This window comes from Salmo salar, chromosome ssa12 (genome assembly GCF_905237065.1).
Source record: "Salmo salar chromosome ssa12, Ssal_v3.1, whole genome shotgun sequence".
Classification (NCBI taxonomy): domain Eukaryota; kingdom Metazoa; phylum Chordata; class Actinopteri; order Salmoniformes; family Salmonidae; genus Salmo; species Salmo salar.
Window position 1 is genome coordinate 37358438 of NC_059453.1, and position 16947 is coordinate 37375384.

The 16947-nt window shown below is 42.5% G+C and overlaps 1 protein-coding gene across 4 annotated transcripts in view; it reads left to right on the top strand.

Moving 5' to 3' along the window:
* The window catches only part of map4k3a (mitogen-activated protein kinase kinase kinase kinase 3a), a 99168-nt gene that overhangs the window by 61468 nt on the left and 20753 nt on the right, over nucleotides 1–16947 (top strand). For 3 of the 4 annotated variants that reach the window (XM_045691311.1, XM_045691312.1, XM_045691314.1), the window contains 4 exons: nucleotides 3622–3694; nucleotides 8350–8411; nucleotides 9473–9535; nucleotides 13158–13216. In XM_045691311.1, coding sequence (XP_045547267.1) covers nucleotides 3622–3694; nucleotides 8350–8411; nucleotides 9473–9535; nucleotides 13158–13216 — 257 coding nt within the window. The remainder of the gene's footprint in view (nucleotides 1–3621; nucleotides 3695–8349; nucleotides 8412–9472; nucleotides 9536–13157; nucleotides 13217–16947) is intronic. The other variant, XM_045691313.1, reaches the window with a different exon arrangement.

Here is a 16947-nt window from a genome sequence, read left to right on the forward strand (position 1 = left end):
GTGTAATTACAGTGTCGATACTGTAGCTCTACATGTAAATACAAAGGTATCGGGGACACTTATTGTAAATTGGAACCAAATGCTATTTGTTTTTAACGGTAGACCCGTGTGGCTCAGTTGGTAGAGCATGGCGCTTGCAACGCCAGGGTTGTGGGTTCAATTCCCATGGGGGACCACAAGAAAAAGTAAGAAAAATGTATGCACTCACTACTGGATAAGAGCATCTGCTATATTAATAAAATATAAAATACAGACAAGAATAATCCTATAATATATCCCAAGATGAAGTTGTGCTGGTGAGGGTCCTTCAACTGCCCTTCGCTTCCGATGGTTTGGCTCTAAATGCTTTTAGTCTCTTCTTCAAAACAACCAGGCATTGAAGGATGTCATTCAACTGCCATTTTGTGCCCTGGAACTGTCAGTTCCACTGTGAGCCCTTCACATAAAGTAAAGTGCATGTCCTCTGATGCACGAGGGAGGACACACTGCTAAATAAATAACAGTGGAAGCCATCCTGGGACTACCTTGGCTGCCCCCAAATGTCACCCTGGTCCCTTCGTAGTGCACTACGTGGGCTGCTGTCAAAATTAGTGCACTATATAGGAAATGGGGAGCCATTTGGGATGCACACCCTTCTTATAGTCATGACACAGAAGAAGACTGGCCGCCAACTAATGATTTTCCCCACAGGGCTTAGTGGGAGGGCGGATATAAGGTTGACGACCCCCCCCTCAGAAGGGTCATTTTCATTACGCATGTGTCATCAAAGTGCGACATTCAGTGGTGTTATTTTTACACCAGCCTTTTTAATCAGGGAAACATGGAAGGTTGCCAGGAAGATGTGACTCACCTGAGTGTCCCAAATGGAACCCTATTCCCTATATGGTGCACTACTTTTGACTAGGGCCCATAGGGGTCTGGTCAAAAGTAGTGCACTAAAAAGGAACAGGGTGCCATTTGGTACTCATGCTCCGTCTGCAAAGACGGTTACACATTTGAATTCTTGTTCTTCTCTCATCATCGTTATCGCTGATTGTCGTTACATTATATTGATCTTATCAGAGAGGAAGAGGTGAAGCAGGATGTTTCACTTTCACCAAAATCTAAGCTTGTCGCATGCCTTCCACCTTTTGGCCAACAATTCCCATTGTTAGGGCGGAGACATGAGCATCTATACAGATCTCTGATCTTACCCCTTGATGCTATATACAGTACATTCGGAAAGTATTCAGACCCCTTCCCCTTTTCCAAATGTTGTTCTTATTCTAAAATTTATTAAATTAAATAAAAATCCTCATCAATCTACACACAATACCCCATAATAACAAAGCGAAAACAGGTTTTTAGAAATGTTCACACGTTTTATGAAAAAGAATAAACAGAAATATCTTATTTACATAAGTATTCAGACCCTTTGATATGAGACTCGAAATTGAGCTCAGGTGCATCCTGTTTCCATTGATCATCCGTGAGATGACCGTGTGTTGAGGCACAGCTCTGGGGAGGAGTACCAAAACATTTCTGCAGCATTGAAGGTCCCAAAGAACACAGTGTCCTCCATCATTCCTAAATAGAAGTTTGGAACCACCAAGACTCTTCCTAGAGCTGGCCGCCCGGCCAAACTGAGCAATCGGGAGGGGAAAGGACCTTGGTCAGGGAGGTGACCAAGAACCCGATGGTCACCCTGACAGAGCTACAGAGTTCCTCTGTGGAGATGGAAGAACCTTCCAGAAGGACAACCATCTCTGCAGCACTCCACCAATCAGACCTGTATGGTAGAGTGGCTAGACGGAAGCCACTTCTCAGTAAAAGGTACATGACAGCCCTTTGTGAGACGCGGTGTGGGTGAACGCATGATCACCGCATGTGTATTTCCCACTGTAAAGCATGGAGGAGGTGTTATGGTGTGGGGGTGCTTTGCTGGTGACACTGTCTGTGATTTATTTAGAATTCAAGTCACACTTAACCAGCATGGCTACCCAGCATTCTGCAGTGATACGCCATCCCATCTGGTTTGGGCTTAGTGGGACTATCATTTGTTTTTCAACAGGACAATGACCCAACACACCTCCAGGCTGTGTAAGGGCTATTTTACCAAGAATGAGAGTGATGGAGTGCTGCATCAGATGACCTGGCCTCCACAATCCCCCCGACCTCAACCAAATTGAGATGGTTTGGGATGAGTCGGACCGCAGAGTGAAGGAAAAGCAGCCAACAAGTTCTCAGCATATGTGGAAACTCCTTCAAGACTGTTGGAAAAGCATTCCAGGTGAAGCTGGTTGAGAGAATGCCAAGAGAGTGCAATGCTGTCATCAAGGCAAAGGGTGGCTATTTGAAGAATCTCAATTTGTTTTAGTTACTACACTTTTTTGCTTACTACATGATTCCATATGTGTTATTTCATAGATTTGATGTCTTCACTATTATTCTAGAATGTACAAAATAGTAAAAATAAAGAAAAACCTTTGAATGAGTATTCTCATGAGTGTTCTAAAACTTTTGACTGGTAGTGTATGTAAATGTGATATTTCAGTATGTTATTTTTTATAAATGTGCGAAAACTTCTAAAAACCTGTTTTTGCTTTGTCATTATGGGGATTTGTGTGTAGATTGATGAGGGAAAAAAACAATTGAATCTGTTTTAGAATAAGGATGTTACCTTACAAAATGTGGAAAAAGTTAAGGGGTCAGAATACTTTTTTTACACACCCCTCGCACAGTCTTCACATTTTGCTAAAAAAGGATTACACTGGATTTTTTACCTACAGATCTACACAATCTACTCCACATTTAAAGTTTAAAAGTTTGAGAAAAATGTCTAAAAGATGTCTTGATTGCATATGTTAATACTTGGTGGAAGCACCTTTTGGCAACCATTACAGCTGTGAATAATATTCTACCAACTTTGCACAACTCTTTGGGCAACATTTGTCCATTATTTTTGTAAAAATTGCTTCAGTAAATTTGGTTAGGAATCATTGATGGACAGGGATAATTAAACCATATCTCTGATTTTCAAGCAAATTTAATTCAGGACTGAGACTAAACCAGTCAGGAACATTCAACACTTATTGGAAAGCCATTCTGGTGTGTCTTTGGCATAACAATGTGTGTAATTGCCTTGCTGAAAAATGTAACTCTCTAGGTTTTCAGAAGACTGAGGCTGGTTTTCCTTTAACTTTTTACCTGGGCTTTGCTCCTTTCATATTTCTTTTGATCCTGACAAATTCCCCAGTCCCTGCCGATGACCAGCATACCCATTTCATAAAGCTGCCACACAATACTTGAAAATACAATTGAATCCCTTTTTAGATGTCATTTTAAGGCAGTGTCAGATGCGTACAAGCACATTGAAATAATATCAAACACACATAACAGTGCTTTACTTTCAAATACAGGGTTTTTGTGAAGCTTTCATAAACTGTACTGTAGGTGGAATGTATGTCAGAATGCCTGCATCCAAAAATGCTATTTTTTTTTACTAATGTATTACTAGCCTGGTCCCTGATCGGTTTGGGCTGACAATGACCATAAAAGTTGGCAATACAGCACAAACAGATCTGGGACCAGGCTAGTTAGTGTTGTACTGTTTCCCTCACTCCACTTTATCTGTTTTGACAGCCCCCTGTACCGGTGCCGCATCGGATTCGCTCCGGGAACACACGAGAAGGGAAGACCCTCTCTGAGATCAACTGTGAGTGTCTTCAGTAGCATTTGTCTTTATCCCTCTGGTATTAGACTGTTATAAGAATTACATTAGCATGCCGTAGTATGTCATAAGCAGTCATGACCAGGGCTGTTGCGGTGACCGTATTACCTCCACACCGCGGTCACAAGTCACGAAGGCAGTCAAATTCCACATGACTGTTTAGTCACTGTAATTTGGCTTCTCCAAGCTCTGATGCCGCTGATGGTCATTAGTTGCCTACCAAACTTGCTAGCTGCCTGGTACTCAGCATTCTATTGTCCTAATCACTCTGACATCAATGCAAATGTTTTCGAAAATCTAATCAAAGCCCATGAGATCATGTTGCACAACATTTCTATAGGCTATGCAATTGCGCGAGAAAACAGAGTAATGGTCTCTACTAAAAATAGGAGGGTCAGCTTTCTATAGGCTAGGCCTACTATATTTATTTCTCAACTTTCCTAATATATTAAGCACATTGCTTATATTTACAACAGGAGTACCTAGCTGGCATGAAAATAAACCACGGGGAAAAGCGACCTCCATTCGCTATTTAAGTGCATAGATGACATGTATTTTTTCCCGCTGCCCCTGTTTCGAGACCGGTGCATGATAATGGTCCATTCCAAATCAAAACACATTTCACACATATATTATTTAGTATATGTAAAGACAAGATTAAATCAAGAATTGTCTGATGGGTGACAATATTAGCCTATCACTTGTGAATTATATATTATCACTTCTGAATGATGCCCAGCATAAGAAAAAAGGACGCTTTTTTAAAAAACTTTTTGAATCATAGTCGCAAACATCATGTAGCCTAGCCCATAGGCCTATATGTTTTAGTAAGGTTTGCATCACAGCTAAAGTGGCCAAACAACATTAATGCGCTTTACAAGGGGTGTAGAGCCTAACAGGCATACATAAGCAGCGCGTGAGTTTCAAGTTTGGGGAAGATCATTTTCACCATAAAAATGCACCTTTTTAATAAAAGCATTACATGCATAATTGCATTTGCTGTGTTTTCCACTAATGGAACATTTACGCTTATAGCGTACTACCATGTGCGCATTGCAGCGCTTATAATGGGAAGAAATAGCCTAATAGTTTATCAACATTTTAAGTTAAACGTTCTGATCTGTTGCGTCAGCCACATTGCGTAAAAAGTTTTTGGGGATGCTAGTGGTTGTATTAATTTGGGATCTATCGCATCCCACAACTGTCCCAGACTATGTTTGGAATATTTATTTCTCGCACAGAATAGAATAGGTTGACTTTTGTACTATGGGGGATAGTAGATTGACATAGGCTAGTGCTGTCGCTGTTCGTTAGGCCTACTCATTGTTGGCTGACGAAAAGTAAATAGACGGGTCTTCCAATATCTTCAATATGCACCTTGGAATTGGATAAGGACTCACTCCGTTGCGTCCCCGATGTGTCTGTCTTCACTTGTAACCTGTGGGAAAGACCCGATCACGTGATGGAGCACTCAGGACAACTCAGAGTGTGATATTCTGTTCTTCTGAAATAGACTACATTTTCTTTATATCATGTCTAAAGTAAATAATGGATTTATTGTGAAGGTGTAGGCTATATTAAATAGATTTATTAGACTTTTTAAAATGCATCTGTGGCTTGTAGGCTATGTGTGGAAGCCAGGAGATGCTAATGTCTTTGTGCTAATTAATGGTCAATTACCGTGAGACCGACAGTTATTTGCTTGACTATCACCGGAAGATTAAAAACGATAAAAAAAATGTAAACCTTCTGTTTTGGACTCAACGTGTCGTTTTATGGCTCATACACGCATAATAAACGATCTACAGTTCTCTCCAAGCGGATAAAAGCAACTGAATACTTACTTTCTAACTTGTCATCATTGAGTGCATGAGATTACGCACTTGTGCCTGTCATGTAGTGAACGTGCGCTCTGAAGCAAGTTTTCAAGTGCCTGCATGGCTTACCATTAGTTGATTTGATAACAGCAAAAAAAAACATCAAGTACATCGATCAAATCCATGCATCATAAATTAGAAAATATCTGAAATTAGAAATTATATATTTTTGACAATTTGTTTTGTAATCTAGCAGACACTCTTATCAAGAGAGATTTACGGGAGCCATTAGGGTTAATTACCTTGCTCAAGGGCACATTAACCATTTTTTCACCTATTCGGATCAGGGGTTCGAAACAGCAACCTTGTATTTTGTTAGAATTTTTGAATATATTGTGCAATAGGCTATAATGTTTATTATACAAGGCGTGTCCATCCATTCCGTTCGTGGATCGCAAGTGTGACACAACACACACAACTGTAATGCGCTCGAGAAAACTATACTGCAAACTTTCACCCACTTTAAAATATCGGCCCAACTTTATGTTGTGTCAACCATACATTCAAATCAAATAATTCCATGTGTCCACCTTTTAAACTTTCACACATGTATGATTGGGCTGTTGATTGCCAGCGATCATCATTCACCACGTTGGCATATAATATAATCAATACACGACTTTCAAAGAGTAGGACATTTGATGCAAACACACTATATATACAAAAGTATGTGGACACCCCTTCAAATTAGTGGATTTGTCTATTTTAGCTACACCCGTTGCTGAGATGTGTATAAAGTCGAGCACACAGCCATGCAATCTTAGTAGACAAACATTGGCAGCAGAATGGCCTTACTGAGAGCTCAGTGACTTTCAACATGGCGCCGTCATAGGATGCCAAGTCAGTTCGTCAAATTTCTGCCCTGGTAGAGCTGCCCCTGTCAATTGTAAGTGCTGTTATTGGTCTAGGACCAACAACGACTCAGCCGAGAAGTGGTAGGCCACCCAAGTGCTGAAGTGCTTAGCGCGTAAAAATCTCCTGTCCTCTGTTGCCAACACTCACTGCCGAGTTCCAAACTGCCTCTGGAAGCAACGTCAGCACAATAACTTTTTATCGGGAGCTTCAGGAAATGGGTTTCCATGGCTGAGCAGCCGCACACATGCCTAAGATAACCATGCTCAATGCCAAGCGTCGGTTGGAGTGGTGTAAAGCTCACCGCCATTGAACTCTGGAGCAGTGGAAACACGTTCTCTGGCGTAATGAATCACGCTTCACCATCTGGCAGTCCAAAGGACAAATCTAGGTTTGGTGGATGCCAGGAGAATGCTACCTGCCCCAATGCATAGTGCCAACTGTAAAGTTTGGTGGAGGAGGAATAATGGTCTGGGGCTGTTTTTAATGTTTGGGCTAAGCCTCTTAGTTCCAGTGAAGGGAAATCTTAGCACTACAGCATACAATAATATTCTGCACAATTCTATTCTTTCAACTTTGTGGCAGCAGTTTGGGGAAGGCCCTTCCCTTTTCTTGCATGACAATGCTCCCGTGAAGCGAGGTCCATACAGAAATGGAATGTCGAGATCGGTGTGGAAGAACTTGAATGGCCTGCACAGAGCCCTGACCTCAACCCCATCGAACACCTTTGGGATTAATTGGAATGCCTACTGCGAGCCAGACCTAGTCGCCCGACCTCACTAATGCTCTTGTGGCTGAATGGAAGCAATTCCTCGCAGCAATGTTCCAACATCTAGTGGAAAGCCTAGTGGAAAGCCTAGTGGAAAGCCCAGAAGTGTGGAGGCTGTTATAGCAGCAAAAGGGGGACCAACTCCAAATTAATGCCCATGATTTTGGAATGAGATATTTGATGAGCAGGTGTTCTCATGGTCATGTAGTGTAGAAGTATACATTTTCCGTTGTTTAAAATTACATTCTAACATTTGCTTGCTCGTTTGCCATATTAGTCTGATGACACCATACCCTACAACGGGAGCTAGCCTGCCAACAACCGAACTTGATGGACAATGTTGATAGGCAGGTGGAATGAGGTCCAATAAGGTTGCAAGTTTATAGAGGGAGGCGGGATCAGGTCAGCACAGTGTTGTCCAATGAGGTTGCGGGGTGAGCCCAAAATACACATCCCCACATGTACTGACGTTGTACACAATTGTGCACAATGTTAGGGGAACCATTTTGGCTCGTGAGCGCTTCTTTCAAAACTACTGGCTGAAATGATACGAATCCTTTATAACGCATCTTTACAACTGCGTCAAGTGAGTAGCCACAATCTAACGTCTACTAAGGTCACTGTGACTGGTTAGGACATCTATAATGTCACGTTTATAACAATGTAACGAAAGCTTTTCAGATTTCTTCCTGATCGGTCCTTCTCATGACCTTGTGGTTAAGTATGGAAAACCACTTCCCCCCACATCTCTCCGGCTCTCATTTTTGTCACTCTGAGTGGCAGAGACATCACTTCCCAAGAGACTTGAATATTCGCCCTGCATCTGCAAAAGGCATATGGGGAACTGCTTACTGTTCATTCAGGGATTCTATATGTGAGGGTCTAAATCTTTGCCATTAAGTTTTGACTCCTTGTCCACAGGGATTATGGGGGAAGGTTCCTGCACTAGTAGGAATATGCCCATAAGCAATCTTTAGCGATCTTTAGCGATATGTTGTGCTTATGTTACTGTTCGACGCATGCGTTTTTAATTATTTTTTCTTTGCCAGGCCACTGGGACTATATTTCGAAATGTGTTGTGTGTTAATTTCTTAGTACTGCAGTTTGTTTAATTCACTGTTTAATTTTTTTAACCCTGATAGTTGATCAAGTCAAGTTTGATCCCCCGCTTAGGAAGGAGACTGAACCTCATCATGAACCAGCAGTGAGTGACTCTCCTAACACACACACAACACAACACACGCTTGCCCATCAACGTTTCACACTTTTCGACCAACCAAATCACGCTTTGCTACTGCTATTACTATTGCACTGTTATTATCCCTTAACTGTGCATTGTATTTTGGATGAGGCGTACTACAGAATTAAATGTTAAATAGACTATATTAACTGTATGTGGTACAATAGGGATGACAAGCTATATTGGAAACCCAGAATGTGTGCTCCAAATGACACCATATTGTCCCTGGTCAAAGGTAGTGCACTATATATGGAATAGGGAGTCATTTGGGACGTACCCACAGTCAACAGATAGGGGTTGTAGTTTGTGTGTTGACTTCAAAAATACCAAAGGGGTGAGAGACTCGCGTTGTTAAGTACATTTTCTAACCCTTCCAACAATGAAATATCTAACCTAGTCTCAACAGTCGTTTGAATGTAGCAGTGTTTGAATGTGTGTGAGTGTGAATTAACAATCAGTTCTAAATTCTGTACACAGTGCCTTCCAATCCTCCAGTCTTGAAGTATTGTCATGTTTTATGCTTTTTTTCTAATAACACACACACACATTTTTTTCTAATAACACACACACACACATATTTCATGTTTTATGCTTTTTTTCTAATTCTTTTTATTTATTTTTTGTCAACAACAAAAAAATCGTAGGCTTGTAATACCACGCTCTTTCTCTCTCTCAACTTCTGTCTTTGATGTGCTTCTGTTGGATGGGAAGGTCGGCCACTTGTTTTAGAAGCTCACGTCCATGAAAGTACATTTTCTGAAGGCCCCACTTGCATGGTATCCTTTTGGTCCCCTGGCTAGCCTTTTGAGTTTCTCACCCCTTATGTGTGTTTTTTATTTGTGTATACATTTCTTAACCCAACCATCATCCCACCTCTTCTGAGAACAACTTAAACACCTCAACATTTTTTTTTATGCTGTGTGTGTGTGTGTGTGTGTGTGTGTGTGTGTGTGTGATTTTTATTTTTTTGTAAATACCAGATGACTGTGAATAATCTATATTTTCTTGGTCTGTCTACTAAACAGCCCGACTCTGACGATTTTTTGGACTGTGTGGAAGAACAATACTACACTGCAAGATCTAACATGGTACTTTTTGTTCTTATTTTTGCCCATATTTGACCTCCGTTTTGTGTTGTCTCGTCCTCATCGCAGTTCATATGTTGTCAGTTCACGTTTGGACGCCTTTCACTCTGAAGCCCGCTGTCTTGCTGCTTTCGTTGGCATCCCATAACACTTTCACTTGTCGTTGCATGTAAAGACATAACCTGTGCCCTTGCGACATGTACTCTCTTCTGTAACATATTGTTTGCAGCTTATAGTTCCTTTTGGTTATTACAGCGTTATGCGTCACTGCATATTTATTGATGCCCTGTATACCTTACAGTATGATTTGTATTCCTACTTGGTTTTGACGTGGATGATGAAATAATGCAGTAATATCAGCATGAAAAATCACCAAACAGGTTAAAATGATGAAATATATCGCATGTAAGTCGTCCCCTAGCCTATTTTGTAATAAGTTTTATTTTTTTAGCATACGCTTGTTGTTTACAGGGGCACAAAAGGGCTTTATTTTTAGGCCTTGTCACAATGCAACGCGTCTCTTTTTCAAAGAGAAAGAGGTTTAAAGAGAGGGGGATGTTATCAAAGTGCAACGCCCTCTCAATGATGGCAGACTCAGACGAGGGAGGACAGGGAGCTGGAGAGATGAGAGAGGAAGAGGGGTTGGGATGGAGATATAGGGATGGAGAGGGAGCGAGTTTTAGAGAAGGAGCGAGTTTTGGAGAAGGTGCGAGTTTTAGAGAAGGTGCGAGTTTTAGAGAAGGAGCGAGTTTTGGAGAGAGAGAGCGAGTTTTAGAGAGAGCGAGGTTTAGAGAGAGTGAGGTATAGAGAGCAAGAGAGCGAGGTTTAGAGAGAAAGAGAGCGCGAGAGCGAGGTTTAGAGAGACCGAGAGCGAGGTTTAGAGAGCCGAGAGCGAGGTTTAGAGAGCCGAGAGCGAGGTTTAGAGAGACCGAGAGCGAGGTTTAGAGAGACCGAGAGCGAGGTTTAGAGAGACCGAGAGCGAGGTTTAGAGAGACCGAGAGCGAGGTTTAGAGAGACCGAGAGCGAGGTTTAGAGAGACCGAGAGCGAGGTTTAGAGAGACCGAGAGCGAGGTTTAGAGAGACCGAGAGAGAGAGCGCGAGGTTTAGAGAGCGCAAGGTTTAGAGAGCGCAGGTTTAGAGAGCGCGAGGTTTAGAGAGCGCGAGGTTTAGAGAGCGCGAGGTTTAGAGAGCGCGAGGTTTAGAGAGCGCGAGGTTTAGAGAGAGCGAGGTTTAGAGAGAGCGAGAGAGCGAGGTTTAGAGAGAGCGAGAGAGCGAGGTTTAGAGAGAGCGAGAGAGCGAGGTTTAGAGAGAGCGAGAGAGCGAGGTTTAGAGAGAGCGAGAGCGAGGTTTAGAGAGCGCGAGAGCGCGAGGTTTAGAGAGCGCGAGGTTTAGAGAGCGCGAGAGCGCGAGGTTTAGAGAGCGCGAGGTTTAGAGAGCGCGAGAGCGCGAGGTTTAGAGAGCGCGAGAGCGCGAGGTTTAGAGAGCGCGAGAGCGCGAGGTTGCGAGAGCGCGAGAGCGCGAGGTTGCGAGAGCGCGAGGTTTAGAGAGCGCGAGGTTTAGAGAGCGCGAAAGCGCGAGGTTTAGAGAGAGCGAGGTTTAGAGAGCGCGAGGTTTAGAGAGCGCGAGGTTTAGAGAGCGCGAGAGCGTGAGGTTTAGAGAGAGCGAGGTTTAGAGAGAGCGAGGTTTAGAGAGAGCGAGAGCGCGAGGTTTAGAGAGAGCGAGAGCGCGAGGTTTAGAGAGAGCGAGAGCGCGAGGTTTAGAGAGAGCGAGAGGTTCAGAGAGAGCGAGGGATGTTGAGGTTAAGACAACGCTCGAGAGAGGGGGGAGAGGCAGAGGTTGAGAGAGAGAGAGAGAGAGAGAGAGAGAGAGAGAGAGAGAGAGAGAGAGAGAGAGAGCGAGAGAGAGAGAGAGAGAGAGAGAGAGAGAGAGAGAGAGAGAGAGAGAGAGAGAGAGAGAGAGAGAGAGAGAGAGAGAGAGAGAGAGAGAGAGAGAGAGAGAGAGAGAGAGAGAGAGAGAGAGAGAGAGAGGTTGAGAAGTAGAGCGTTTGAGAGATGTTGAGAGAGTGGTTGAGAGAAGGGGGTTGATAGAGAAAAGTATAATTGTTTGTCCCATCGGGACAAACTCTTCGAGTTGGACAGGGGAGTGCTGCCTAAGCACCCGCCGCAGATGCTTTTTGTAACAAACGGTACATACAGCAACTATACAACAGCTGCACCGCGGTAAAACAGGCTTCCGCTTAGCCTCACAACCTCCCCACAACCTCTGCATGAATGTGTTGTGATGTGGTAACATTTTACAAAAGGTAGGGTTTATTGTCAAGTGTTTCCCATTAGGCCATACAGCAGCAATGTGACCTAGAAATATAATATTGTAATATGGAATTTAGCTGATGCTTTTATCTAATCTAAAGATACAATTATGCACACATCTTACGCATATATTTAGTTGTACATATACGCTGTAGTTGTACATATATATTGCCATTATTCACTATGTCATCACGTAGATACTAAAGATGGTAGCTTAACAGTTTCTTAACTGCACCCTCTGAGATTCTGTGTACATTGGGTTCAAGGCTGACACCTGGTTTGTCCCAAACGGCCCCCTATTCCCTATAGGTCACTACTTTTACTGCTCAATATAGGGGATGGGGGCCATTTGGGACGCAGCCCCGGCATCTCTGTGACTAAGAGACCGTTATTATAGGGGAAGGAACGGAAGAAAAGCAACGGGGACGGTTATCAAAGCGCATCGCCCTCGCAATGATGGCAGACTCAGACGAGGGGGAGGACGGAGAGATGAGAGGCGAGGGATGGAGGAGGGCAGAGAGGTGACAGAGTCACTGAGCTGCAAAGCCTGGGATCTTCTGTCAACTCTCCTTCCCTCCCCCTCTCTTTCTCTCTATAGCTTCCTTCCCTCTCTCACTCCCTCCCTCTCTCTCTCCCTCCCTCCCCCTGCCTCCCTCTCTCCCTTCTCCCTCTCTGAAAATCCCTCCCTCAGCAGAACGCATAGCGGTGAATAACGAAATTTCGTCTGATAATCTAGGGGTGAAAAAATCGTTGCGGTTTTGCATGACTGAGAGTTCCGCTCCAAAGGCAGAAGGTGGTAAATCTGATTAAGACAGATGTGTCATCCACACAGTTTATCCAGTCTTTACTGTGGCGATAGAGTTTAAGCTCAGAGAAAAGAGTTTAAAAGGCCTTTGCCAGTAGTTTACCCCTCCTACTCTATACAATCTTAAAGCTAAAACGTGCTTAACCAATTAAATTGTTATTATTAAGAGGTATGATGTATTTGCATGCATGAATGAATGACTGCCATAGGGCATGCCAATGAATAGAAGTTCAACTGAATAAATCAAAAAGAAATCACATTGCTTTTCAACTAGAATTACACTATGCATAGCACCTCTGCACAACAAAACCTCAATGTCACCTATCACTCAAAAGAGATGGAGCTTTAACATGTCATGATTTCATTTTGGTCCAACCTTATTCATTTATTTCTCATTTCTAATACTCATCATCATGCCGTTATAATGACTTTCTGACTTGTGAGGAATGGAACATGCAAAGTGAAATGAAATAAGACTTCTGTCTTGTGTAACGGTCTTCATTTCTCCTAGGACTTGCAGATGGATTACGAAGAGGGATCTCCCAAAAGCTCCTTCTTGGGAGGGCATAAGTAAGTGAGACTGCATGCATGGAGGTTTCAAAAAGTGCAGTGAAATGCTAATGCTAGCTCTAAACCCAACAATGTAAGCATTTTCGCTACACCCGCAATAACATCTGCTAAACATGTGTATACGATCAATAAAATGTTATTTTTGATTTGATTTGCAGTAATCAATATCAATGTAGTAGTAAAAATAACAAGGTTGAACAAAAACACAAGAAATAAAAATAAGAACAGAGGAAAGTAAGTAAGCTACTGTATATACAGGGTCAGTTCCAATACCATATTTACAATATGTAGGGATACAGGAGTGATAGAGGTAGATACAGTGCCTTGAAAAAGTATTTGCCTCCTTTCTGATTTTCTCTATTTTTGCATATTTAATAGTGAATGTTATCAGATCTTGAACCAAAACATAATATTAGATAAAGGGAACCTGAGTGAACAAATAACACAACAATCACATACAGTGAGGGAAAAAAGTATTTGATCCCCTGCTGATTTTGTACGTTTGCCCACTGACAAAGAAATGATCAGTCTATCATTTTAATGATAGGTTTATTTGAACAGTGAGAGACAGAATAACAACAAAAAAATCCAGAAAAACCCATGTAAAAAATGTTATAAATTGATTAGCATTTTAATGAGGGAAATAAGTATTTGACCCCCTCTCAATCAGAAAGATTTCTGGCTCCCAGGTGTCTTTTATACAGGTAACGAGCTGAGATTAGGAGCACACTCTTAAAGGGAGTGCTCCTAATCTCAGTTTGTTACCCGTATAAAATACACCTGTCCACAGAAGCAATCAATCAGATTCCAAACTCTCCACCATGGCCAAGACCAAAGAGCTCTCCAAGGATGTCAGGGGCAAGATTGTAGACCTACACAAGGCTGGAATGGGCTACAAGACCATCGCCAAGCAGCTTGGTGAGAAGGTGACAACAGTTGGTGCGATTATTCGCAAATGGAAGGAACACAAAAGAACTGTCAATCTCCCTCGGCCTGGGGCTCCATGCAGGATCTCACCTCGTGGAGTTGCAATGATCATGAGAACGGTGAGGAATCAGTCCAGAACTACACGGGAGGATCTTGTCAATGATCTCAAGGCAGCTGGGACCATAGTCACCAAGAAAACAATTGGTAACACACAACACCGTGAAGGACTGAAATCCTGCAGCGCCCGCAAGGTCCCCCTGCTCAAGAAAGCACATATACATGCCCGTCTGAAGTTTGCCAATGAACATCTGAATGATTCAGAGGACAACTGGGTAAAAGTGTTGTGGTCAGATGAGACCAAAATGGAGCTCTTTGGCATCAACTCAACTCGCCATGTTTGGAGGAGGAGGAATGCTGCCTATGACCCCAAGAACACCATCCCCACCGTCAAACATGGAGGTGGAAACATTATGCTTTGGGGGTGTTTTTCTGCTAAGGGGACAGGACAACTTCACCGCATCAAAGGGATGATGGACGGGGCCATGTACCGTCAAATCTTGGGTGAGAAACTCCTTCCCTCAGCCGGGGCATTGAAAATGAGACATGGATGGGTATTCCAGCATGACAATGACCCAAAACACACGGCCAAGGCAACAAAGGAGTGGCTCAAGAAGAAGCACATTAAGGTCTTGGAGTGGCCTAGCCAGTCTCCAGACCTTAATCCCATAGAAAATCTGTGGAGGGAGCTGAAGGTTCGAGTTGCCAAACGTCAGCCTCAAAACCTTAATGACTTGGAGAAGATCTGCAAAGAGGAGTGGGACAAAATCCCTCCTGAGATGTGTGCAAACCTGGTGGCCAACTACAAGAAACGTCTGACCTCTGTGATTGCCAACAAGGGTTTTGCCACCAAGTACTAAGTCATGTTTTGCATAGGGGTCAAATCCTTATTTCCCTCATTAAAATGCAAATAATTTTATAACATTTTTGACGTGCGTTTTTCTCGATTTTTTTGTTGTTATTCTGTCTCTCACTGTTCAAATAAACCTACCATTAAAATTATAGACTGATCATTTCTTTGTCAGTGGGCAAACATACCAAATCAGCAGGGGATCAAATACTTTTTTCCGTCACTGTACTTATTTCATAAACAAAGTTATGCAACACCCAATGTCCCTGTGTAAAAAAGTAATTGTCCCTTAACACTCAATAACTGGTTGTTCCACCTTTAGCTGCAATGACTCCAACCTAACACTTCCTGTAGTTGTTGTGGAGGAATTGTGGCCCACTCTTGCATGCAGAACTGCTGTAACTCAGCGACACTTGTGGGTTTTCAAGCATGAACTGCTCATTTCAAGTCCTGCTACATCATCTCATTTGGGATTAGTTCTGGACTTTGACTAGACCATTCCTAAACTTCAAATGTGTTGCTTTTTAGCCATTTTCATGTAGACTTGATTGTGTGTTTTGGATCATTGTCTTTATTTAACTAGGCAAATCAGTTAAGACCAAATTATTATTTACAATGACGGCTTACCCCGGCCAAACCCTAACCTAACGACGCTGGGCCAATTGTGCGCCGCCCTATGGGACTCCCAATCACGGCTGGTTGTGATACAGCCTGGACTCGAACCAGGTCTGTAGTGACACCTCTAGCACTGAGATACAGTGCCTTATACTGCTGCACCACTCAGGAGCTCGGGAGTATAAGGGTAAGATGACTAGGCAAGTTGCATTCAGACCTGGATTTGAATACTATTTCACATTTTTCAAATACTTTCACTGTTTTCTGTAGCCTATCTGGCGTGCACTTTTGCCACTAGGCAAGGCCGATCAAGCCCAGATAACGTATTTGAAATTATTTCAAATAGTATTTGAACCCAACTCTGGTTGTATTGCACTGCATCTTAATGGGAATCTTGAGTGTCTGTAGAGTTTTTTTTCTTCTCCAAACTTTTCCACTCTCCTTAAGTATTTTATTGTTTATTTGTAGAGACAGCCATTAATGAAGGGGAGAGGGATAAGAGGGGAAGATGGAGATTTGAGAAGGCCGGTGGGGTGTTGAGACAGATGGAGTGACACATGAGTGAGACAGAGGCAAGAGGTGCTGCTCCCAGTTACACTAACAGATGGGCCTTTCCACACAAAGCTATGCGGAGCCCTTATACATTATTAGTAATAATATAACAATCAGGTAATTTAGCGTAGCCACAACTTGTGTACCTAGGGCTTTCCACACAGAGCAACATAACAGTACTAGTAATAATATGATAATTTGGTTATTTAGCTTAGCCACAACCCGTTTAGCTATCGCTTTCCACGCTAACAATGTAACATCCTGTCTTTTATACAGGACTAGTAATAATATAATATGGTAATTTAGCTTAGCTAAACTTGACTGGTACCATCTATGCCCTTTGGCCTAGTGATTAAAGAATTGCAAACAAATTTTAAAGTGTAAAAACATCAAAACAGAAACTTCAAACTGTGTCGCTAGCGCTTTCCACACATAGCAACGTAGCATCCTTTCTACAGTACTAGTAATAATACGGTATATTTGTAGGTAATTTAGCTTAGCCATAACATGTGAAGCTAGCACTTTCCACACACAGCCTAGGAATGTGGCGTCCGCTGTTCTTATACAGTGCTAGTAATAATCATTAAATGGTAATTAGCCACAACTTGTGTAGCAAGCGCTCTCCACACAAAGCAACATACAGTGGGGGGAAAAAAGTATTTGATCCCCTGCTGATTTTGTACGTTTGCCCACTTACAAAGAAATGATCAGTCTATAATTTTAATGGTAG